The sequence below is a fragment of the Dipodomys ordii genome, unplaced genomic scaffold, assembly GCF_000151885.1.
Source record: "Dipodomys ordii isolate 6190 unplaced genomic scaffold, Dord_2.0 Scaffold71, whole genome shotgun sequence".
In the NCBI taxonomy this organism is placed as follows: Eukaryota; Metazoa; Chordata; class Mammalia; order Rodentia; family Heteromyidae; genus Dipodomys; species Dipodomys ordii.
This window is the reverse complement of record NW_012267287.1, coordinates 3278049-3302989: the sequence shown is the minus strand read 5'-3', so window position 1 is coordinate 3302989 and position 24941 is coordinate 3278049. Positions and strand designations below refer to the sequence as shown.

The 24941-nt window shown below is 51.7% G+C and overlaps 1 protein-coding gene across 4 annotated transcripts in view; it reads left to right on the top strand.

Moving 5' to 3' along the window:
* Kiaa0232 (KIAA0232 ortholog) overlaps positions 1-13718 on the top strand; it is a 46088-nt gene extending 32370 nt beyond the window's left edge. The window contains exons 6-9 of one of the 4 annotated variants that reach the window (XM_013023950.1): positions 483-554; positions 5500-5608; positions 9280-9377; positions 11351-13718. In XM_013023950.1, coding sequence (XP_012879404.1) covers positions 483-554; positions 5500-5608; positions 9280-9377; positions 11351-11527 — 456 coding nt within the window. In that variant the 3' untranslated portion in view covers positions 11528-13718. The remainder of the gene's footprint in view (positions 1-482; positions 555-5499; positions 5609-9279; positions 9378-11350) is intronic. The other 3 variants (XM_013023951.1, XM_013023952.1, XM_013023953.1) reach the window with 3 other exon arrangements.
* The last annotated feature ends 11223 nt before the right edge of the window (positions 13719-24941 follow it).

The window sequence follows — 24941 nt, the reverse complement described above, 5'->3', positions numbered from 1 at the left end:
CTTCCCCCTCACTCTCCCCTCCCTCAGCATGCTGGCTCCACCCACACCTTGAGGCCCTCTGCACCAGGCACCTCCTTCACTGACACAGTCCTACTTCTCTACTTCACCCTTACTCTGAATTCATTTCTCCCTTGTGATTTTCCTGCACTTCTTGCCTCTTGTTTTTATCACATTTTCCATGTTTTTATGTACTTTCTGTCTTGTACTTGATTAGCAACTCCATATGGCTGTGGACCACACCTTACTCATTTGTTGAGGCTCTGTGCTTCAGTGTGCAGCTGTGAGAATAGGGGTCCCAGGAACTTGGAATCCCTTCTAGTCGGCCCATAGAGATGTGTAGAGTGATGAGCTCACTTCCACTGAAAAACCAAAATGTGAATGCTAAAGAGAACTCAGTAATGCTAGCCTTTATTTGTTGTTCATTGCCCCATTTTTCCTCCTTAAATATTCCTTTATGTACTTTGTATTTCACCTGGTTCCAGATTGGGAAGAAAGAAAAAGAGGAAAGAAGCAAGATTCTACATCATACCACTACCATATTCCTTCGCTTTCTAGTATGTTGATGTATTTATCTTATCAGCATTCTGGGCCTTGAGGTCTTAGCTTCCAGAGGATGTTTGGGGTTTCCCAAGAGTTGAGTTGCCGGTACTGTCAGCACCAATCTCTCCTAACGTCACTATAGGTTCAGGTTGACCTCATAGATCCACGTGAGGTATGAAGTTGAAGGAGTGACCTGAAGGGACAGTTTGAGACTAGGCTGGGGCTCAGACCTGTGCCCTTGCCCCCGTCACAATTGGCTGGTCAACTTTGGGGCTCATAAGAGGAGATTCTTACCTTCCCTGGAGAACCTTTCCAGAAGGCAGTTTGTGAACTCACTTAAAAGTGACTAGTAGTCTCTGCACTAGAGCAAGAGGACAAAAATGTAATATTTCTAGTAGAATTGGTATTTGGGAAAAGGAGAAGAATAGGATTTGTTTTTGGGTGCCAGAAGCTCATGCCTATCTATCATCCTAGCTACTCTGGAGGCTGAGATCTGAGGATTGCAGTTCAAAGCCAGACCGGACAGAAAAGTCTGCATGAGACCCTTATCCACTGAAAAACTGGAAGTGGTGCTGTGGCTCAAGTGGTAGAGCATTAGCCTTGAGCAAAAAGAGGTTCAGGGACAGCTGAATAGTACCAGCTTGCTTAGCATAGACCTGACCCTAGGTTTGAGCCCCCACTTCCCACAAAACAAAACAAATCAAATGATTGCTTTCTTTCACTCATAATTGATACTTATACTACAAGTTATGATCTTATGTTTAGAATTGAGAGCTAAACTAAAAACCACAAGATATAATGAACATGAGTCAGAATAGCAGTCAGTATTATGAGAATATTTGAATTTACACAAAGATGAGATAAATAGATTAGTCCATGGAAAAAGTCAAGGGAGAAAGATATGTAAACCCTGAGTTCAGGTCCCACAACTGATAAAAAAACAAGTTCACTTACGCAGCCTTTTCAGATGCCTGTGGCCTGCTTGTTCCACTGAGGGGGGAGCCCTGGGTAAGGGAGCATCATTCTTGTCCAAGAAGAATTCATTCTGGTCCTAAAGAAAACCAGTCCAGCCAGGTGCTGGCAACCCAAGTCTGTAGTCCCAGCTACTCAGGAGACTAAGATCTGAGGAGTGCAGCTCAAAGCTTATCTCCGTTAGCCAGCAAAAAGCCAGAAGTGGGGGTCTGTTTCAGGAGTAGAGTGCCAGCCTTGAACAAAAAAGCTGCGAATGCAAGTCCCTGAGTTCAAGCTCTGGTACTGGCACACACAAAGAAATTAGGTTATAAAATGAGTTTGTAAATAGTTTACTTTCATTGAAATAGGCCATTGGTACATTTTGTATTAAGTTACAGGAGAGTATCATATTTCCCAGTAGCAACTGCTAGCACCAGTAAATCTGCCGTCTGTGTTTCCTGCGTGGAAACACATACTTCCTCCTGTTTTCTCCTTTTTAACTAAAATGGCATGTTATTATAATGGCCTTTGATTTCCTACACGTTTCACTGTATGGATGTGTGTGATCCCACTACCCAGTTCCTTAACCTTCAGTGCATCAGAGCCAACGCCATTTTAGGGACTGAGGTAGACTGGGAGATGGAGGTGAACCTGGACCGCTATTGGAACCTTGGAGAGCCTGCCCAGACCATAAGAGGTGTGGAAGGCCATTTGAACACACTTGGGTTGTACTGGACGTAAGGAGGGCGTAGGCTGCAGGGGGATGCCAGGTGGAGAGGCCTGGGTGGAGGTGTGTGTGGTAGGGACCATGGCTCTTTCATTGTGGGTGGAAGTAAGGACCAACAAACTTGCAGTGTGCCGCAGGTCCTCAGCGTGTATGCCTTCTTGTCACTTACTCCATTGCTCCCTTAGCTCCAAAAAGAAGCAGGAGGCTCAGTTACTGCCTTCAAGAATCTCCTGGTCTAGTCAAAGAGAAGTCACTTAGTCCCTACAGACGTTGGGCTGTGCTGCTAGAATGGCTGTGGAGGGCGGTGGGTCTGCAGTCGGAAAGGGGCTGTCCTGGTGATGTTACAACAATCCCTCCCATGCTGTTTTTCTTTTTTATTGGGGGGGGGGTCCGGTCGTGGGGCCTGAACTCTGGGCCTGGGCGCTGTCCCTCAGCTCTTCAGCTCAAGGCTCTACCACTTGAGCCACAGCACCACTTCCAGCTTTTATCTTTTTGCTTATGGTGGTGCTGAGGAATCAAACCCAGGGCCTCACACATGCAAGGCAAGCGCTCTACCACTGAGCCAACTTCCCAGCCCCCCCCCATGCTGTTTTTCTGCAGGAGGTACAGGCTCCACAGGGTGAGGGGAGTGAGCTGGCCAAAGCTTTCCCACGGCTCTCAATCTCCACAAATGAGGGAAAGCACAAAGCAGGTGCTTTCCAGGCTGTGTTGTGCTCAGGATCTTCTCATATCTGTTGCTTTTTTTTTTTTTTTCACTTGCTTTTTTCTTTAAAGAGGTTAAGGCGGGCCCTAACAACACAGGCAGCCTTGGCAGAGGATGCTGGAACCTCATAAAGGTACTGCAGCATCTTTCTGCTCCCCTGAATAGCTAGGCTATTGAGTAAGAAAGAATGTAAGGCTCAGAGTCTTGGCTTCCTTTACCTTCATCTTCTGAAGAACTCTGAGTGTAACAGGTGTTGCTAAAAATGTTTGTAGTTAGGCAATTTGGATGAAGCTTCTCTTTCTCTCTCTCCTCTTCTTTTCCTCTTCCTCCCTTCCCCATCCCTCCACCCCCCAACCCCGCACACCTGCACTGTTTTCATTGAGTATTATCAAGTGCCTGCTGTGCCAGGTGCTAGAATGAAGAGCAGAGAGCCTGTGTTTGTGTCGTTACCTGCTGCCTTTACAGTGAACACACTGACTTAGGTGCTTTATGAGAGTGTAAGGCTGTCCAGAATGGGGGCGTGGACACCAGGCACATGGTTAGTTGGGGGTGCAGGGAGGAGTCAGACCAGGCAGGAAGCACTTGGAGGTGGGTGAGGGAGAAGATACCGGAGGCAGGTAGATCACCTCCTCTTGGTGCTCTAACTCTCTTCCCTGACTCCAGTTTCCTCCTTAGTACTCACAACCAAACCAAGCTTAGTTCATTGTTAAACAGTAGGTAAGCAAAATGTGGTCACATCTTTGCTTTGCAACCTAAAAGTTGGGAACAACCGGCAGGAAAGAGTTCATGAACTGACACCTATTTGTTGAACATAATTAGCCAAGCATGAAACAAGACTGTTAATAACCTGCCATCGGAGCTGACATCCAAATGGAGGATGCTGCTGCAAAGACGCCTGAAACAAAGGCAGAAGTGGGTCAGCTCTTAGTAATGGGGTCAGCAGAAGAAAGAGAAGAAATGATGTGCTGAGTAATCACCCTAGATTAGAGGGGATTCTTCAGGTTTGTAGGCACAGTTATCTACTGTGTACCTGGTTAAAACACATAGTCTTGTCCTTAAGCTCCCAGTGAGTCTCCGTTGGCATCTGACCTCGTCTCCGTGTGTGACCCCAGTTCCTCAGTGATGCCTTGACCCCTCCAGGCTCCTTCTTCACCGTGACCAGTCCTCCACCATTAACTCCCCTTCTCTGGCCCAAGTCCTCATCCTGTCTCATGAGAGGATTCCCAGATAAATAAGCAGCATCATTAGGTCCTCAGAGCTGATGGGAACTCCAACAGGGGCCTGTTCCCTAAAATCCACATCTTTCCAGTATGCGGTGGTGAGAATTCTGCTACCCTTCCCTTAGTATGCCCAGTGCCTCTCGCAGAATAGGTAAGGTCTTCTGAAGTGGCTTAGGGTGCTGTGAACTGGGTGTCAGGTGTTGTTATCCACCTTTAACTACGGACTGTACTGCTGGCCTCATTTACGTTCAGCCTCACCTGCTCATTCTCTTGAGCCCTAACAGTGCGCTTGCTTAGGTCTCCTGTAGAATAAGCAACTGACCACTTTGGATAGACAGTACCATTCTCCTTTGGTTCCTAATTTAGGGGTATTTCTGAAAATTATTTCGAATAAAAATGAAAGCATGAAGTGTGTTTCTCAGTTACAAAATAGAGATACGTTTCTGAGTCAAACAGTTTTAGACCCATAAAATAATTTACAGTTAAAAGCTTAAACCTTTTAGAAAATTGATCATCAGCTATTGAAGTAGTTCAGGTTTTAAACTTGAACACACCTTTAAAATGGTAAAGATTACGTGGCACTGTGGCTCAAGCGGTAGAGGGCTAGCCTTAAGCTGAAGAGCTGAGGGACAGCACCCAGGCCCAGAGTTCAAGACCCACGACCGACAAAAAAAAAAGGCATTAAAATGGTAAATATTTATCTGGAGTTTACAGGCCTCTCCGCTGAGCAGGCTGCTTCTACAAGCCCAAGCCCTAGCTCTGGGAGTGTTAACAGGCCTGCCACAGGCAGAATAAAAAGAGCATGGGAGGGGTTGAAGACTGGCACACCAGAATGTGTGTACCGACCAAGCTGGCCACAGCCATATGGGGCTTGCCCTCGCTTCCCAGAAAGGTGGTGAGAGAGTTGTAGTTGTGAACGTTGGAGCCTGGATTCAGCCTTGGGTTGCCCTTGTGGGTCTGGACACCTCCCCCTGCTGTGGCCATGGGCAAGAGTCGTCACCCTTTGCCCCGTTCTCTAGCGTACCTCATTAATTCCAGAGCCCTGATTACCTGTGTGCACTTTGAAACCTAGAAATCTTCTCTAAATTGGCAGCATTTCTTGTCCGATTTTAAGCCTTGTTTAGTAGTTTGGGGTTTGTTTTGTTAAGATTTTTGTCCACTTTCAGAGTAATAGCTTTTTATGAAAACTTAATTTGCTACAAACATGTTGGCTTTTATCCTTGCCTTATCCAAAACAGTACCAGAAAACCTCACCAGTGTAAAAATCCTGGGCTTTGCTGTCCATCATTAATAATAGTTGGATAGTCTCTATCCTGCCAGTTTATAAACACTTTCTGTATTTGGTTTAATCTAAACAGTTTCCTGTATTGAACACTGATGTGCAAGAAATGAATACAAATCAAGGAAAGCAGATGTGGTGGGAAAAAGCTTTGTATTCTCCTCTTTTTCCAGCATCAGAATGTGAAGGTAAGGAGATTTGTGTTCATTTACTCATTCAGATTTCAAATTCATTAGAGCAACAAATTCCTTTGCTAGGACTGTCAGTCCACGAACACTTAACTAGCGGTTTCTGTGGCAAGCATCTTTGTCTCACACACACAGCACATAGTGATGAGGAGTGAGAACTGGATCCTGCTATTAACCTCAACAACAGGGCAACAGGGGACAGGTTGGAAATTCCTAATGGCCATGATGAGATGTGTGCTGCCACCAGTGGACATAGAGGAGGAAATAATCAGGAAAGAAAGCAGGAGGGACTGGCAGGAGAAAAGAACAGGGGTCCAGAAGAGGAGCATGCAGCCAAGAATCCAATGCATGGCCTGCAAAATTAAAAAGAGTGAGGGTAGGGGTGGGGAGGAGAGGGATGCATTGAGAATGTTGAAGGGAGTGACATTGATCAAGATAGATTGTATTTGTAGACTTCCTTGTTGAATGGCAATTCCTTCGTACAACTGCTTGAAGATATTAAACAAAGCCGGCTGCTGTGGCTCCTTCCTGTCATCCTAGCAACTCAGGAGACTGAGATCTGAAGATTGAGGTTCAAAGCCAGCCCAGGCAGGAGACTCTTATCTCCAATTAACTACCAGAAAACTGGAAATGATAGAGGCCTGGCCTTGAGTTAAAGAGCTCGGGACAGCGCCCAGGCTGAGTTCAAGTCCCACCACTGACAAAAAATAAAAAACAAGGTCCCATGGGCTCAGCAGGTTGTCGCTGGGCCCAGAAGCAGATGGGAAGGAGCTTATCTGATCATTTGGGAACCTAAGTGTGTTTGTCAGAGTTTCCATGGAGAAAGGATGGCTGAAGAAAGGGGGTCTGTGAGTTTGGAGGGTGTTACCATCAGGTGTATGCTTCAAACATTTGTAGCAACAGTGAAGAATCCAGAGCTGTGCTGCAGAAGCCCACTCTGGAAGAGCCTTTAGTAAGGAGCTGCCACCTTTAGCATAAGACTGCTTCCTTGTAGTGATTTTAACATATACCCCACTGATGGGTCCCTCAGCTCTGGGATGGCTGTCATCCTTAGTAGGAAGGAACCCAGCACCAACTTCTGGCTTTAGGTTCTCAGTGATCAAGGTTATAATTTACTCTTGGCAGGTGCCAATACGTGATGCTATGTACTACTTCTGTCTGTGGTATAAAGTGGCTTGTGGAATAATTCAGTGGATAAGTGATAGTAGCCAGTCCGTGTGTGTGTGTGTGTGTGTGTGTGTGTGTGTGTGTGTGTTTGTTCACTTATGTTTCAGGGCCTGAATACAGGGCCTCAGTGTGTTATCTTACAGCTAGCACTCAACCACTTGAGCCACACCTCCAGTCTGGCATTTTGCTGGTTTAAGTGGACATAGGATTTGACAGGTTTTTCTGCCCGGGCTAGCTTTGAACTGAGATCCTTGGATCTCTGCTCCTGAGTGGCTAGGATGACAGCGGGAGCCACCTGTGCCTGGAGGCAGCCACTCCTTTGGATGATTAGATCTCCGTGAGCTGCCTAGTCATGACAGTATGAAATGTACTTTCTGTGGGGGGTCTGCGTAGTTCTAGCCTCAGGAGGAGGTTCCAGGTAGAAGACAGGTAGGCAGTAATGACTTAGCACATTCTGATGCTTCTAGTATTGGACATGATTGGCACTGCTCAGAGTAGTGCCTGACTTGTTCTCTGGAAAGGCAGATTGTCCTCCAGGACACAGTCAGAGGGGCCCAGGCTGGGAAGTGAGACAGCCTGTTTGGGCTCCCAGTTGGCTTGAGGGTGCATGCCCCTGGCACTCTCCCCGTCCTCTTCTTGCTGAGTGGGTACTTGACTCAGCAGGTCATGCCTGCCTTGTACTGGGTACTGCTCTTGGCTCTGGGAATGCAGAGACAATCCCTGCCCTCCTCTGGTTAGGTGGGACTGCCTAGACTAGCTGCAGGGAGAAGTGCCAGACAGAAGCAGTGGCTGGACAAAGGCTGATGACACGGGAGTGTAAGCAGCCAGTTGGTGGAGAGCAGGCTCCAGAGGCTTTGACGGGTATGACAGCACTCTCCAGCTCAGGATTTGGAAGGGTCTGCTGGCACTGGCATGTGTTACCCTAGCCATGCGGAGAGGGCCCGGAGTCAGGGGCAGGGACCATGGTTAGAGCCCAGACTTGAGACACAATGCTCAGTTGGAACTCCATGTTGCTGTGCCTAGTTTCTAGGTCTCCACAGTGATGGGGTTTTTGTGTGCTCCACTGGCTCCATTTGTAAGTAGAGGCTCAAAGGCACGAGTCCCGTCTGGGCAGCTGTGCAGAAAGGTACAGGGCACCAGACAGTGCCGGGCTTATCCCTTGAATTTACTCATGGCTGTTGCTGTGAGCACTGTGAGCTGCAGGGGCCTAGTTCTCTGTCCTAATGCCCTTCCTGGGAGAGAGGAGCATTCCTGGCCCAGGGCACAGCCACCTTTCCCACCACAGTCCTTCACCTGGACCAGCTGGGGCAAGAGCAGCTGGGTGGGAGCGTAGTCAGAAGGAGGAAGCAAGGCTGGGCCATCACAGGCCCCTGCCCTGTCCAGCCTAGCGTGGTGGTTGTGCGCATGTCAACTTCATGCACAGTGAGCGCCTCCTTGAAGGTGATGTGCTCAGAGTCTTCTGAGGGCAGGTAAGAGGTCTGGGACAGAGTTACACTGCAGGTGAGGAGCAGAACCTGGCATCAAGCCTGGGTTTTCCTAGTAGTTTTCAGTTGGCCACTGCCAGGTTGTGGAGAGTGATGCATACAGCCAACACAAGGTGAAAGGCTGCGCAGGGTAGGCCTAGGCAGGCACGGCCTCCCTCGACCCCCAGTGGAGGCTGCTGCCGTGCCTCTGTGCACAGGGCATTGCATTGGTGCTGCTTCGAGTACCAAGGGACTTCCTGCCTGAGTATATATCAGAGCTAGGCCCAAGTCCAGTCTAGCTAGTTTCCCATGTGCCATGTCTTTCATAGCTGCCGCCTGCATGAAGCCAGGGGACAAAGGCCAGTCTAGATTGAGACTAGTACCTGTTGGGGTTGTACACTGGAGTTACCTGGTTGCTTCTCAGACGGCTGGACCGTCACCTGCCTCTTCAAGCAGTTCTAGCAGTCTGTCTCTCAGAGTGCTACCGGTGACTCAGATGCTCAGCCTAGGCTGCAAACAATTGGACTTCTTGGAGCTGTTTGAGTCCTTCCTGCTTTGGGGGCCACTGCCCGGTACAAGGAGACTGGGAACACTGGGTTAGTGGGGGTTGCCAGGAAGAACAGGCCAGGCCACGCCTGTCTTGCTTTCTCCTTGCACGTCCCTGTGTGCTGTTTCATGAGTACATCCGTAGCCTGTCACCGTCTCCCTCCACTCGCATGCGCTCTTGAGAGCACAGCCCCGTGAGCTTCCTTAGCCAGTGCTCCCAAGGGCACCCCGTCAGAGGCGCGAGAGCAGATTGGAGCAGGTCTCATGTTGGACTGTGCTTAGAATGCCTGTGGTTTAGATCAGATTCATTAATAGTCTGGTCCAAGAGAACATTTTTCTTGTGCATACCTTGCTGCCTGCCTTCTTTTAGTGCCTCCAAAGGGTTGGGAGATCTAACTTTTCAGTGAAAATGGAACAAAAATGTATGTTTCATATCTGTCTTAATGGAATTTCCCCCCTTTCCCTTTTTTCCCTTTTCCATTCAAAATGATTAAGAATGTTATACAAATGCCAAGGGAGACAATGGTATAGAAGAATATCCAGATGTTAAAGAAATACCCAGTAATGAAGAGCGTCTGTTAGATTTTAATAGGGTAAGTGGACTGTCCTCCTCCTTGCTGTTAACTTAGAAATGGCCACGGCTGCCCTCGTCACTGTAGTCAGACTCCTGGGAGTCATGCGACGTACTCCCACCCCCTCCCCACCCCCATCCTCTCTGGCTTTTCCTTCGGGTTTCCCTCACCTTCTCCCTTGACCCTTTATGTCCAGCCTTCTCACAAAGTCCTCCATCTTGCTCTGGCCGCCTTGACGCTGCTGCTGCGGGACATCTCCATGGGAAGCTGGCCGGCCCCCACCTTCTTGAGCGGCACCTTTGCATCTGTCAAAGCACTTGCCAAGGAGCCTTTCTAGTAGCTTTTTCCTGTCTGTCCTGGCCTCTGAGGGACAGATTCCTCCCCCCCCCCAGCCTCTGTCCCTCACCACACCGTCTGGGTAGCACTCTTGTTGGAGCCATGGCATTTGGTGCACTGGATAATCTATACATCGGTATTGTCAGAAAGGCTGGGTGCCTTGAAGGCAGGGTCATGGCCCGTGTCTGCCTTAGTCTCAGGCCTTCCTAGTTAGGCAAGAAGGCGGGTGAATAAATCTAAGGAGACTCGTTTTCCTTCTCAGAGCTGATTGTCGGTGTTGGTTCAAGCCCTGTAAGAACTTCCTTCAAAGCACCACGTGACGTCTGTGCCCACAGGCCTGTCAGTTGGTGGACTGAGGCTGCCCTGTAAGGAGGCTCGCAGACTCCTCCTTCCCACCAACCTCAAGCCCAGAGCTGGAACCACTCTTGCCTGTCTCTTCCTCCCTCCCTGCACATGCAGTCTGCCTACTGGCCTGTGCTCCACTCACATCCACTTCATATCGCCCCTCTACGCCGTCCTCTCATGCCTCCTCAGGGTCCTTCCTGCTTCTGCTTCTGCTTCTGCTCTCTAGCCACCTCTAGCCAGCAAGACAGTGGCCTCAAAATACCCTCACGTGGTAGGCACTGATGGCACGCCCATTTTTCCTGGAAAAAAAAACAACAAAAAACCCCAAAACATGAGCCACCTAAAGATTAAGAGCCATGTGGCTAAGGTCATAGAACTGAACTACCAAGTAAGTGCAGTCCTGAGCCGGGAGCCCCTGTGCCCTGACTCTAGGACCCTACCCCCATCCCCTTCTTGGGCTCTCCAGCAGGGACAGTGATAGAGTAGGGCTGGTAAGTGTGTTGTGGGGGTGGGGAGCATTGCTATGACTCACAAAGTTTCTACTTGCCTCTCGTGTCTGAGGGGCAAAAGATGCTAACCCTCTCATGGAGGAACAGTCCCACACTAGAGAATCAACCCTACGCAGGGTGAGATAATGCTGGGACCCATTGCAGAAACTTGGTGGAGGCCGCCCCCTCCCCCTTCCCCACCCCCCAAGTCCCACCTCTCAGCCACTCCCATCCTCCCCACCCGCAGTGCAGCATGAGCCCCAGGAGCCGCCACCTCCTGGTAAAGGTCTGCACCCGTCTGCACCCAGCATCAGAGCACGTAAACACGTGTAGAAAATTAAGGAATCCCTTTTAGCTACCCTTACACCGCCACATTGTCCATGTGACCCCATGCAGAATTCATATTTGGGATCTTGATGGATTAGGGAGCAGAGGAGATTTTTCTCTAAAAAAGTGAAACTCGCTGGGCGCTGGTGGCTCACGCCTGTAATCCTAGCTACTCAGGAGGCTGAGATCTGAGGATCACGGTTCAAAGCCAGCCCGGGCAGGAGAGACCGTGAGACTCCTATCTCCAATAAACCACCAGAAAACCGGAAGTGGCGCTGTAGCTCAAGTGGTAGAGCGCTCGCCTTGAGCTGAAGAGCTGAGGGACAGCGCCCAGGCCCTGAGTTCAAGCCCCACGACCGACAAAAAAAAAAAAAAAGTGAAACTCCACAGAACACTAGTGATTTGTTCTTTCTTCTCTGTTTATCAATGGGGTGTCTTAGCCCTTTGGAAGAGAAGTTTTGATTTTTGAACTGTTGAAAATTTGTTCTTGAATCTTAGGTGTCTTCTGTTTATGAGGCACGATGCACAGAAGAGAGAGGTTCTGGAGCAAAACCGAATGGCCTCCGCCGGAAGACATACTCCAGCGCCAGCTCCGACTCCCGGGACTCTGGCTCCGAAGGCGGCCAGTGGGCGGGCCCCAGTGGAGAGGAGCTCTTCTCCCGAACTCACCTCTGACCCTGCAGAGTGGCTCCGCTCGTGTCAAACGATGTGTGACGGGAAATCGCCTTCTGTGAGGCCTGTTAGTCTAAAGCAGCAACTTAGGTTTCTTCTTCAATTAACTGATTCACATCAGTGATTCTCTTTCTCTTCTTGCTTATTTTAGAGTTGAGGACAGCTGTCCTGTTGAAGATTTGTTTCCCAGCTGTTCAGTTCTTGCTATCTGAAGTAGACTAGACTGTGCTGTCCAGTGAAGAATGGGTGTGCATGTGCTTGTCTTAGAGGTGTCCCCGCTCCTGCATCGCAGCTGCAGGCCTTCCTTCCCCTCGCTGCCGCTGCTCCGCCATGACCCACCCACATAGCAGCGCCAGCAGCTGTGGCGCTGGCCAGAGACTAGCCATGTTCTCTGAGAGCCAGGAGATGGGCCCTTCCCTGCACTGGGCCAGGGCCTTTCTGAAGGCAGGAGGGAGGCATGGCGACTCATCCGCGGTCCTTCAGTGAAGCCTCATGGACTCTTGACTAGGACCCGCGAGGGTGTGCGCTTAGAGACTTAGTAAACTACTACTGTGTTTTCTCTCTTAGAGTTTCCCTCTAAAGTATCACGGAAGAAACTATGACTTGTTACTCTTGCTAACTGAAGAAGCCAAGGATTTGGGGGGTGGGACAGGAGATGAGGGGGGGAGGGGTAAGGATGCCCCTCACCCACCCCTCAGCCCAGGGTGAGGCCCTTGGTTGCTGTTCATTGGTGACTACTTTGAGTTGTAGTCCTCAAAACTTGGAAGTTACAAACATTTGACATGCAAGAAGGAAGGCCTTATCACCCCAAAGAAATCTTGGCTGCTGCAGCTAGCTGCTTTGTAGCTGTGATGTAGTATAGCTTGCTTCTTACTTTGTGTTTGAGAGAATGTTCTGGGAAGTTCTGTGTGCTGTGGGCTGGGATGGGTAGAGTAACTTTTTCTGCGTATCGATCGGTGTGACTGCTGTTCTGATCATCGCCTCGTGTGACTTGCTTTCCAGTTGCCTTGGGTTCCCCCAAGGAGTCGGTGCATCTCGCAGGAGGCGTGTGCATGCACCGCCCACGTCCTCCAGCGCTCACCACACTGTGCAGCAGGGTGATGCGAGGTTAGGAGCAAAAAGCGCAAAATCGAAACATTCTAAATCATTTTCCTTTTTTAACCAGCTCGCTGTTTTAAAACAAAAACATCTAGCCTGTAAAATCAGGTTAGCATGTCTGTGACATCAGGGATGTTGGAGAAAAGTCTGACAGCGTCACCACTGACTTGGGCAGGCAGTGGACACAGGAATAACGAGCTTATTGGCTGGGAACTGAACTGCCCCACAAAGTACTTGGTCTGAAGCAGTTAAGTGTGTTGTGTTTTCTTAATTGACAACGTAGAAAGCAGCATCAATGCTGTGTGGAGTGCTGGAGTTGTGTGTGTCCTCACCATGGGAAGCCTGGATTGCTCTCTGGGGTCCTCACTGCCTGCTAGGGTTTATTTTTATACAGCATACCATCATCCTTTGACACTTTACAGTGGATTTGTGTGTGTGTGTGTGTGTGTATGTATGTATGTATGTATGTATGTGTCTGTGTATGGGTGCGTGTGTGCATGTGTAAGGTTTTTTTGTTGCACTTATTTATTTATAGACATCAGATAAGTTTTTATGTATTTTCTTTCTTCTAGAGCTTCCTAAAATTTGATTAGCATCTGCACTGAAATATCACTTAATAACATCAAAGGCAAAAAAAAAAAGGATTGGAAATTGAAAATTCCTAAAATCACTGCAGTGACCATTATCCTAGGAATCGTTGCTTATGTAGCAGAGACCAAATAAATAGATTTCCGATACAACCTTGAGCTCAGCTGATTTTGGACAGCTGCTGCTCATCATGAAAGGGCTCCAAAGTGACAAAGGAGCTGACATCCTCCAGCGTGGGGGAGGGGCTATAGAACGCCTTCCGAGGGGGACGGGAAGGCTGATGAGCAAAGGATCGACAGAGTCTATTTGTTTTCATAGTGAAGTGGCTAAAGCTCAGAGGCTTTTAGCACAGAGTTGAAAGTGTGGTTTTTAAGTTTTGTGAATGGATGATCACAAAAAGCATTAAAAACAGTTGGCAAATGCTGAGCGCGCTATGGTGTGGCGCATACACTCTGCCATGGTGTGACATGCTCACTGTGATGTGCCGTGCACACTACCCTGTGGCACACACTGGTGTGACACGCTCACTGGTGTGGCACACTACTCTAGTGTGGCAGCACTGGTGTGACGCAGGCTGCATATCCATAGCACTGAGGTTTCAGTTTTCCATTCCTGCGCTCAGATTTTTTTTTCCGTGGTTGTATTGTTCTGATTTCACGTACACCAGAGTAACTGATTTTTTTTGTTTGTTTTCTTGTGGAGTTAACACCAAATAAAAAAAATTTAAAAACAGTTTGCTGATATTATTTATGATACAAAAGATTTCAAGAAATTCGGTCTCTTAACTGAAGAACCTAAGAGCGTAAATTACTTTATTATATGGAAAGCAGGTAACTTCCTTACAGAGGCCCCAAAAGCTGGAAAGGGGAGTGAGTGGGGTCTATTGAGCAAGAAGCTGACTTTTTATCCCAGCACACTCAGTAGTCCTGATCCTCACAGAGGTAATAAAACCTGCTTCTTTGTTTTACTCTGGAGAAAAAAAAGCAACAGATGTTTACCCATCTAACATGATTGGTGTCTGTTATAAAAAGAAGTCTGTGTATGCTTAAGAGTGCATATGGGGAATGCAGATGCCTCCATTCTTCACCCCTGTGCTGCAGAGCTGCCACCGCCCATGGTTGAGACAGGAACTCGCTCTGTCCCTGACGTCCAGGCTCAGCAGTCACACAGCTGTGTGGTTACAGTTGGATTCTCTGCCATCATGAGGTTTAGCTTTGATCACGGTTCAGAGCATTTTTCCCTGTGTTCACTACTGAATGCTATTCTTGTGGGCAGCCTTGAGCGTGTCTGTCCTTACTGGTGGGCACAGCTCCCGTGGGGAGATCCTGGGCTGCCGTGGCGCAATGGCCGGCGTCCTCTGGAGCAGGCTCTGGCCACCATCTGAGGTGGTACGCGCCTTTCTCTCCACGCTGTAGCATGTACTTCATTTGAGCCATTTGAGGAAAGTTCTTGTTCTCAGTTTAGCAGTCACCTTTCATGGAGGGGGTGAAGGTGGGGGTGAGGGGCCTCCGTAGAGGACTAAATTTTGACTTACTGCTTGTACCTGTCCTGTTTTAATACTTGAAAATGCTTTCTCTACCTTATGACACCTATTTTCCCATGGTTTTTTTTTGTTTGTTTTGTTTTTTGCAAGTGCTGGTGCTATCTCTTAAGCTATTTGCTCCAGGCCAGCATTCTACCACTTGAGTCACAGCACCATTTCCAGCTTTTTCTGTAATTAATTGGAGGTAAGAGTCTCAGTGGCGGGCCGGGAAGGTGGCTCAGTGGTAGAGCGCTTGCCTTGAGCTGAAGAGCTGAGGGACAGCGCCCAGGCCCAGAGTTCAGGCCCCACGACCGGACCCCCCCCCAAAAAAAAAGTCTCAGTGGCTTTCCTGCCCAGATCACTTCGAACCGTGATCCTCCTGAGTAGCTAGGACAACAGGCGTGACCACCGGCGCCCTACAGAACCCGTATTCTTTATGCAGTTTATCTCTGACAAAATGAAGCTTAAGGATGCGACCTCATTTTCCCCAGGTCACTTCCAGCCACCCTGATACTTTGTGAGCCCTCCATGTTCCCCGGATCTGCCTGTCAAATAGCTGGGATTACAGATGTGTACCACTGTACCTGGCTTGGTGTTAAGCTGCTTTTGGCTTTGTGATCTTGGGTAGGAAGGGTACCTTGTACCTAGAGAAGCCTCTGAGTGCTGGATCATAATTGGCCAAGACTGGTTTCTATGGAGAGTTGGCTTAAACTTTTCCCCTCCTTAGAGTAACCCGGTAGGACCCTCTTCCTGGAGACACCAAGGATGCATGTGTGGCTGGCAGTGATAGTCACCCAGGTGCTATGGGCCCCCAGGAACATGGGACTCGCTGTGCTCAGCCTTCAGCTCAGTGCACCCTGGGTGTTGAGGGGAAACCGGCTCCACAGGATGTGAGATGTGTTTGAAGTCACGCAGGTCCCTGGCAGGGCCAGGGCTCCAGCTGAGCGTTGTGACTGCAGAGTGCATTCGACGCGCCCACACTGCCACCTCCAGATGTCACTCTGCACGCTGGGAGTAGGTTCTGACCAGGATGCCCTCTCCAGGAATTGCGGGCAGGTGGGGCTCACAGGCCCGTCACTGGGGTACACCATGAGATCCCAAGGGCCAATATGATGTGTCCCAGGACTGAGTGTACCCCGTGCTCCCTCAGTGTGTGTGTGTGTGTGTGGCAGGGGGAGCCTGGCCAGAGCAGAAGTGCAAAGGGAAAGTTACCCATGACCAGCTACACAGATCAGTCACATACCTGTGGGTGTCTCCAGGGAAGAGCACCCCAACAGGGAAGAGCACCACCAACCCCTTGCCTGTCTGCGCCTGCTCCCCCCGGCACACGAGTTGCTCTGCCAGGCACTGTGGTCCACTCGAGTGGCACAGGACGGGCCTCTGCCTCAGGCTTGCGGCTCCGGCCCTGCTGCTGTGCCTTGCTGTCGGGCGGCCCTGAACATGAGCAGGAATGGGAAGGTAGTACACAGGTGACCGCAGGCCGTGCTCTGAGCACGGATGCCAGGGGGCAGATGTCACCTGGGCGCCGCCCGCCAGCCACCACCGCTGGTGTGGTTAGTGGGCACCATTGCCAGGGTTAGTCCTAAGGGAGGGGGCTGGTCTGTGGGTCAGGGTCTTTGGCGTCTGTGGAAATGGCTGCAGTTGGCCGGCTCTACAGAGGTAACCCCTGGCCAGCTAGGTGCTGGCCACAGCCATGTACCATCATGTGACTTGCCCAGGCACACCCTCGAGCGAAATCACACCCACACCCTTGAAGACAGGAAAGCTGCTTCTCTGGCCATCCCAGGGACTCCATCTGACTCCCAGTGTGCTGGCTTGGCCAGAAGATGGGGCCAAACGCAGCATCAGATCCACGTGTGCGCGTTGGCGCAGGGCCGAGGAGCTCCGCCCAGACCACCCAGCCTGTGGAGGAGGAAGACGGGCAGCCGGGCACCTCACCTAAGGCCCACTCGGGGTCTCAGGGGCAGGAGAGCCTCTCCCACAGATCTTGGCACAGATGTACAGGTGAGAAGAGGGCACGGGGCAGGCTCGGCGCAGAGCTAGTTTGTTTTTGCAAGCCCAGGGTGGGTGGCAGGTCCTGAAGGACGAGGGACCCATTTCACTTCCAGGAAATACAGGAGGCTCTGTCTCCGCCCCAGGTTCCTACACACCCCAGTGGATGGCCCTGTTGCCTGCTGGGCAGCACCCCACGGAAGGCCCATCAGCAGGGCACAGTGCCACACACAGGCAGCTTGGAGGGAGGCGCCGGGTGACAGGAACAGGATCTCCCCTCCTTCCCCCAGAGCTGGGCCTGCCTCTGGCCCAGGGGAGCGGGGAAGCAGCTCAGGGGTGGGCCACACTGCCAGCGTGGGCTCATCTCCAGTCCTAGGGAGGTAGTCTCCCACAGATCAGTGCCGGGCATGGATGGGTGCGTGGTGGGGCTGTTGCCCCCTCTGAAGCCAGTGGCAGGAGCCAGTTCATGGCCTCCACTTGGGTATTGGGCTGGGGCTGGGGAGCTGGCAGGACTAGTTCGTGCGGGGCCTTGTATGCCTCCGGCTGCCAGTGTGGAGGGCCTGTGATGGGCACTGTGTGTGCCATGGGTGAGCAAGTGCTCTCCAAAGCTGGGTAAAGACTGCTGGAGACGGTGCCAGTTGGTCACACCTGCCATCCTAGCTACCCAGGAGGCTGAGATCTGAGGATCACAGTTCAAAGCTAGCTGGGCCAGGAAAGTCCGGGAGACTCTTTATCTCCAATGAACCACCAGAAAACCAGAAGTGCTGTGGCTCAAGTGGTAGAGTGCTGGCCTTGAGCTGAAGCACTCAGGGACAGCGTCCAGGCCCAGAGTTCAAGCCCCACGACCGACTAGAATTAAAAATGAGAATGTGCTAGAACTTGTGCAGTATTTCAAAGAAGGCTGTCACAGAGATCTAGATGGAGCGTGGACAGGTGATAAGACAGGTCACTCATGATCCCTGTGCCCAGGAGCCTTTCTCAGGCCAGTCTCCTGTGGAGAACATGGAGACGACCCACCCCACCTCCCAGACAGTGGTGATTGGGCTTTCTCAGCCGTGAAGCCCTTGGTCAACCATGTGAGAGGAATTGAAGCATGCTGCCATCACATTGAAAACTGGCTAACTGAAAATTAATACAGTGCTCCACGCTGCAAGCCCAATGTAAACCAGCCTCAGCGGGTGGCCCGTGGAACCACAGCTGAACAAAATTTTAAAAATCCAAGAGCAGCTGAGAGCCTTTAACTGAGTGCAGTCATACATACCTGCAGTCCCAGCACTCAAGAGGCAGAAGCACGAGGAACACCTTAGACCCTGACTCAAAAACAAAAGCTGGCTGGATATGCTGACTCAAGCCTGCAATCCTCAGGAGACAGGAGGTAGAGATCGGGTTGTAGCCGGAGGTCAGAAGTTCACGAGACTCCATCCCAACCAACTGTTGGGCTAGATGTTGCATGCCTGTAACCCCAGACAGAAGTAAGAGGATCCCTGGGCTGGGAAGGTGGCTCAGTGGTAGAGCACTTGCCTTGCATGCTCGAGGCCCTGGGTTCGATTCCTCAGCACCACATAAGCAAAAAAAGAAAAAAGCTGGAAGTGGTGTTGTGGCTCAAGTGGTAGAGCGCTAGCCTTGAGCTGAAGAGCTGAGGGACAGCGCCCAGGCCCAGAGTTCAGGCCCCACAACCGGACCCCCCACCAAAAAAAAAAAAAAAACTTTAACCTTTCAACATAAAAATGTTAAAAAAAAAAAAAAAAAAGAAGTAGGAGGATCCCAGCCCAGGCTTGCCCAGTCATAAAGTAAAACTCTACCTAAAAAATAACCAAGGTGGGCTGGGAAGGTGGCTCAGTGGTAGAGCACTTGCCTTGCATGCATGTGGCCCTGGGTTTGATTCCTCAGCACCACATAAGCAGAAAAAAAGCCAGAAGTGGCACTGTGGCTCAAGTGGTAGAGCACTAGCCTTGAGCTGAAGAGCTGAGGGACAGCGCCCAGGACCAGAGTTCAGGCCCCACAACCGACAAAAAAAATAAGTAAAATTAGCAAGGCAAAAAAGGGGGCTAGAGGTATGGCTCAAGTGGTAGAGGAGCTGCCTAGCAAGCAGGAAGCCCTGAACTCAATCTCCAGTACCACCAAAACCAAAATACATAGGTCATAGGTGCGTACCTATGACCTCAGCTACTTGGGAAGCAGAAATTGGGTGGACTGCAGTTCTAGGCCAGCCAGGGAAGGAAGCTATCTAACACATAAATCAGGTTTGGTGACTTGTGGTGTCAGCTACTTGGAAGGTCACCATTGGCAGAGATTGTGGTGCGAGGCCAACCCAGAGCAAAACTGTGCTATCTTATTAGGAACATAACCAAAGCAGAATGGGTTGGTAGAGTGGCTTAATGGTAGAGCAGCTGCCTGGCAAGTGTAAGGCCCTGAAATCAAACTGCCAAATAAAAATAAATAAGATTGTAAAGAGGGCTATGTTTGTGGCTCAGTGGTCCTGGGTTTTATTCCCAGTGAAGTAATACACACATACAAAATAGGGTAATAGAAGATATTTGAGAAATTGCTTACTTTATTAGATATGCCAATGACATTATCATTATGCTTTTAAAAAGCTGAACTACTGCAGAAACTGAATTGTTTTGTATGAACTAGAATCTACATTGGGAGAATCTAGGAAAACGGGAGAGTACAGGGGAGACTGGCAGTGATGGGTCTCTCAGGGTCCCCAAACCGTCTTCTGTTTCACATGGTTTTGGTATCTTCTATCACACGTTACCCACAAGCGGTTACAGACGGAAGTGAGGGCCAGTGGGGGAGCTCACACTGAAAGGCAGAGAAGCCGTCGCTGCCGCCACCAGTGCCGGACTCAGCCTGGGGAAGGGCCCGGACACAGGACTGACCTCCCGAGTTTTCTGTAGGCCTGCTACCTCTTGGAGGCAGAGCCACTGGAAGCCTGCCCACCAGCACTTCCTTTCCTTTCGTGCCTGTACTGGGGCTTGAACTCTGAGCCTTGTGCTCTTGTTCAGCTTTCTTGCTCATGGCTGATGCTCTACCATATGAGCCGCATCTGTAATCCAGCCTTTTCTTTTGCTGGTTTTCCCGCCCATTATGCAAACATCCTTGGCCACAGGATCAATAAGTAGGGAGATCCTAGGTTGGACAGACTGCGGGCAGGCTCCTTGCAGACGTGGCTAAGAGGCTGTGGTCACTCTTGTGAGCCGGCTACCGGGCACCCCGTGTGCCATCCCTTCCCAGTTTTCATCAGTTCACAGAGACTCCATTTTCATTCTGACAGCTTTCACCCTGTGCTCTCCCCCACCCACTTCCTATGTTAAAACCAGCCCCACGGTAATTTGTCTGGAAATGATTAGGTGATAAAGTTACCTATCTGATAGATTAGATCAGATTGGTGCCCTTATCAAAGGGACCCTCAGCCCTTCAGCCCCTAAGAACACATTGTAAACCTGGAGGCGGACCTTGTCAGCCTCCAGAACTGTGGGAAGTAAATTTCTGTTATTTATAAGCTGCCAGTCTGTGGTACTTGGTTAGGCTGATCTGAAAGAACTGATCCACAGGACCTTTGCACAGGTTATTTCCTGAGGCCTCTTCTCTTTTCCTAAGCCTTCATGTTGCAGCTGACACAGGGTGTGTCTGTTGCGGTGCTGTTTGTTACAGACGTGGCTCCTATAGTTTATGGGAACATTCAATCAGCGACCTCCACAGCATCTGCAGTCTGTGTGCCCAGGGCAGGGGCTCTGGACACACAGTGAGCGGTGCACACGGCCTGTCATGACGCCCTCCGAGCCCGGCCTCCCTCAGTCACACGTTCCACTGATGATGAGGTATGTGAAGACTGCTGCAGGAACTCGGACAGTAGCGCCAGGGCCTTCGAGCGCAGTGCCGAGCGCGGTGCCGAGCGCGGTGCCAAGCGCCTGTGCCGAGCGCGGTGCCGAGCGCCTGTGCCGAGCGCGGTGCCGAGCGCCTGTGCCGAGCGCCTGTGCCGAGCGCGGTGCCGAGCGCAGTGCTGAAGGGAAGCTTCCTGGGGACATTCTTCATGGTTGGCTCCGTTCCCCAGGTCTGCTCTATGCAGCCGCCGGTTCTACCCATGTTCAGGCTCCCTCAGTGCCTCGTGCCAGGAAGAGTTCTCAAGCCTCCCTAGGAAGGCCGGTGGCTCAGCGCGCCCTCCTGCTTTCCATCACCTGTGCATGAACAAATGCTCGGCAGCCTGCCTCCGACACTGAAGAGCGTCCCGCTCTCACGTGGCGAGGGAGAGGAGGGGGAGAGGCTGCTGAGGCCCCAGGCTGGGTGGAAGAGCATAGGGGGTTCTGCCCGGGCTCTGGCCTCCTCTCGCCCTGGAACCCTCTCCTCCTGGGCCTCACTTCTCCAGGCCGATCAGCCTGCCTTGCCTTCCTCCTGCCCACTAAGGAAGGCCGTGGCCTGGTGGCTGCTCTCCACCCCAGACTCGGCCTCCTTGAGCTCCGTGTCCACCTGGGACAGCCCAGAGAGGATGGGTGTGCCGGGCAGGGCGTGAAGCCGCCCATGCTGTCTGCCTCCTTCCTGGCACTCAGTGGTAGGGAGGGAGAGTGGAGGGCTGTGGCGTGGAGGCAGGGATCCCATGGGTAGAGACAGAGCGTGGAGCTGTCGCCTTCTCTGCCCTCTCACCACTTGTACCGCCAGAGGCTGAGGCGGGAGGACCAAAAATTCGAGGCCATCCTGCACCACCACATAGCAAAACCCTTCTCAAAGCCTCCTCCCCCATTCCCCACCCACTGCCCCGTGGGCAGAGTGGCCAGGGCTGGCGGGATGAGATCCAAGGGAGAGGCTGGTCCAGAGCCAAACTCCAGGTCTTGGCTGCTCATGGCTGGTGCTCCACCACAGAACAATGCCTCCAGCCTGCCTTTCTGCTGGCTAACTGGCAATGGAGCAGCTTGGATTACCAGTGTGAGCCACCAGTGCCCTGCTTCCCTGGAGGTTCTGAGAGATTTAGGGTAGAGATTTAGTGACTCCTTGTGCTCACCTGGCATCCTGGTGCCCAGCACAGTGCCTGACCTAACACGTGGGAAGTGCTGAGGGACCCTTAGGGTAGAGACCCAGGGATGGACCCTGAAATGGGGCAGCAGAGGGGAAGTGGCGCTGTCACTCCCCGCTTCACCCCTGCACAGGCTCCCTGTGGACCTGACTCATGCCGTGTCTAAGTCAGGCTTTGCTCTTGGGTGGCAGCAACAGCAGACTGCTGGAGGATGCCTTTACTGCTGGGCACTGGTGCTCACGCCTGTAATTTTAGCTACTCAGGAGGCTGAGATCTGAGGATCGCAATTCAAAGCCAGCCTGGGCAGGAACGTCCGTGAGACTCTTTATCTCCAATGAGCCACCAGAAAACCGGAAGTGGCTCAAGTGGTAGACTAGCCATGAGCTATAGAGCTGAGGGACAGCGCCCAGGCCCAGAGTTCAAGCCCCATGACCGACAAAAAAACAAAACAACGCTGCTCTGGAGATTCCTTTGGTGAGCTGTGACACAAAGCCCTCGGTGCGTTTCCTCAGAGCCTGAGCCTGGCCTCTTCTTTCTCTGACGCATCAGTGTGACCCCAGGGAATCTGTGCTCATGCCTCCTCCTGCCCTCTACCCCAGGCTCTGGAGATGGGCATTCCTGGGTTGGGAGCCAGTCCCTCCTGAGTTAAGCCTCCCAGAATCTGGGTGCTGCGTTCCCAGAGCAGCCGGAGAGTGGGGCCCAACCCGGTGGTCCTCAGCCCAATCGAGCGTGGTTGTCTGTGGTGATGCCAGCCTCCCAAGGGGATGCAGGTCTTGTGTTGCTTTGGTCAGGTTTGGGGGGGAGGGTGAAGATCACCCTCCCATGGCCTTGGGCACTGTGCTTATGTTTGTGGGCCCATCCTCCTTGTTTGTGGGGACATTTAAAGTTACAAAACGTACAGGCGAAGATGCTGGGGTGCACTGGGTACTTCCTCTTTTACCCCTATACTTTTTTTCCTCTTCTCCTCCTTCTCTTCCTTCTTCTCCTTTTGTACTGGCGATTGAACTCAGGACCTCGAGCTTGTTAGGCAGGTGCTTAACCACTTGAGCACACTCCAGGCCTTTTAGCTTTGTTTTCTGGCTTGGGCGTGGCTTCTGACAGTGGTCCCCCTATCACTGTGGGAGTGGGTGGTGCTGTGGCCAAGAGCTTTCCAGGCATGCTAGACACTGGCAAAGCTAGGTGGACAGTGTTTTTTTTTTTTTTTTTGCATTTCCCTGTTGGATCCTGGTGACAGGGTAGGAGGAAAGGCTGTCTGTCTTATGGAGATAGAGGTGCAGGGGGAGGCGGGTAGAGAGGCTTTCTGGATGCCTGAGGCATTGGCCAGTGACATAAGGGTCTGATAGAGTTCCTGTCTGTATCAAGCAAGGGCTTTACAGTCATCCCAGGAACCATTGGGGTTGGCGTCCTGGGAACCGGTACAGCCTGCAGGAGCGGGCCAGGCTGGGGCCCCAGGCACAGCTGACACCTTGACAGTGTTCTCTCAATTCCAGGGACCAAGGAGGTGCTAGGTTCTGAGAGGTGAAGTGAGGTGACACAGATAGCCACACATCTCAATGCTGTTTGTTGTTTTTAATTTTGCTAGGCTCAGATTGCTGTGTGCCTTTACCTAGAATACTTCCGGGTGCTGAGGAGAATAAGGTAAGACATAGGTCAAACCCACGGGCAGGGGAGGGGATGCTGGACTCTTGGGGAATCTTTCTCCAGCAACAGGCTGGCGAGTGTGAGTGGAAAGGCCAATAGGGGGCGCCAAACGCAAAGCTTTGCACCACAAGCCTTTTGGTTCTGGACATTGGACCATGGCTCCTGATTGTTGTAAACCCTCCAGACTCTCAATCAGGCTGGGAAATAGGGAGTCCCAAAAAATGCTGTGAAAGCCATCCTACTAATCTCATGTGCCCAGTTCTACCTGAGCCAGCACTGGGCAAGGATCTGCCTTCCTGTTAGTGTGGAGAAGCAGGGACAAGACATGGTATTGTTTTTGCTTAAAATCACCAGGTTTAGACCTTTATAAAGCTTCTATAAGGTGCCAATACTTTGCTTTCTTGTATTCCACCAAGAGGTGGTTATTATTTTTTAGAATCCTTCCTACTATCACTAATAGGTGCTAAGCAATTTTACAGCAATGAGCTGGGGAGGAGAGACAAGTTAGGGGTTTTGTGAGCCACCTCCAATGACCCTACCCCACACAAAACGAATTCACTGCGTGTCTCCAGGTGTTGGGCTGACATGACGCTCTTCCTGACTCTGACTGGTCCACTCGAGTCCTGGGGTCGGCTCAGCTATAGTGGGCTCTTGGGTTTCCCCTTTGGTGATTCCTGGTCTATACCCAGGTCTTCTTGGTGGGGCCACAGCAATCTGACACATATGCAACTGGCCCAGGAGGAATACATGTGATGAGCTTGCTGGGTCTGGTTCACAGAGCTCACCTTCTAGAGGATCAAATACTTCTCCTGGGGGGGGGGGGCAAGCAGCATCGCCAAGAAGCAGGCATCTGGTGGGGAATTCTATCTGAATTCATGCTCTGCTCCGTGAAACGGATTCGATCACACAGCCCCCCACTCCCCCCGTTAGACAGAAATAACACACACAGATGGCAGGCCGCTCTGCACCTTACCCAGCTTCCAGAACACTCGTGAAGCCCGAGCTCACCTCCACGGGCCCGGAGCGCTGATGAGAAGCCTTCAGGGAGTGGAGATGGCGCCAGGCCCCAGGTGAGCGCACCTCGGAGGAAGCCGCGAAGCCCTCTGTGCGGACCAAGAGGTCAGGGCCGCGCCCGGGGCCGCGGAGGCCGCCCACCCCTGCGCGTGCTCGCGCGGCCTCCTCCCTTGGTCCGGCACGGCGCGCGTCCCTCCCGCACCTGCGGGCAGGGGCGCCCCATCGATGCGCTCCGCCGCTCGGCTCCCCACGCCTGGTCCAGCCCGCTCGTGCCCCTTCCCCCGCCCAGCCGCTTCCCACTTCCAAGATGGCCGCGGGTGGAGCCGACCAGGTGAGGGAGCCCCTGTCGCGCTCCTGCGCCGGCTCTGCGGATACCCGAACCCTCTCAAGGCTTTTCCGCGCAGCTCCGCTCGGACCCGGGACAGCAAAGGGCCCGAGACGCTGCACTGAAGCCGGGCGGGCATCTAGCGGCCGGAAAAGGGGCGGGCGGGCGAGCGACGCCGAGCTCCGAGCGCAGCGGCGGCGCGGCGGGGGGTGACGGGCCGGGC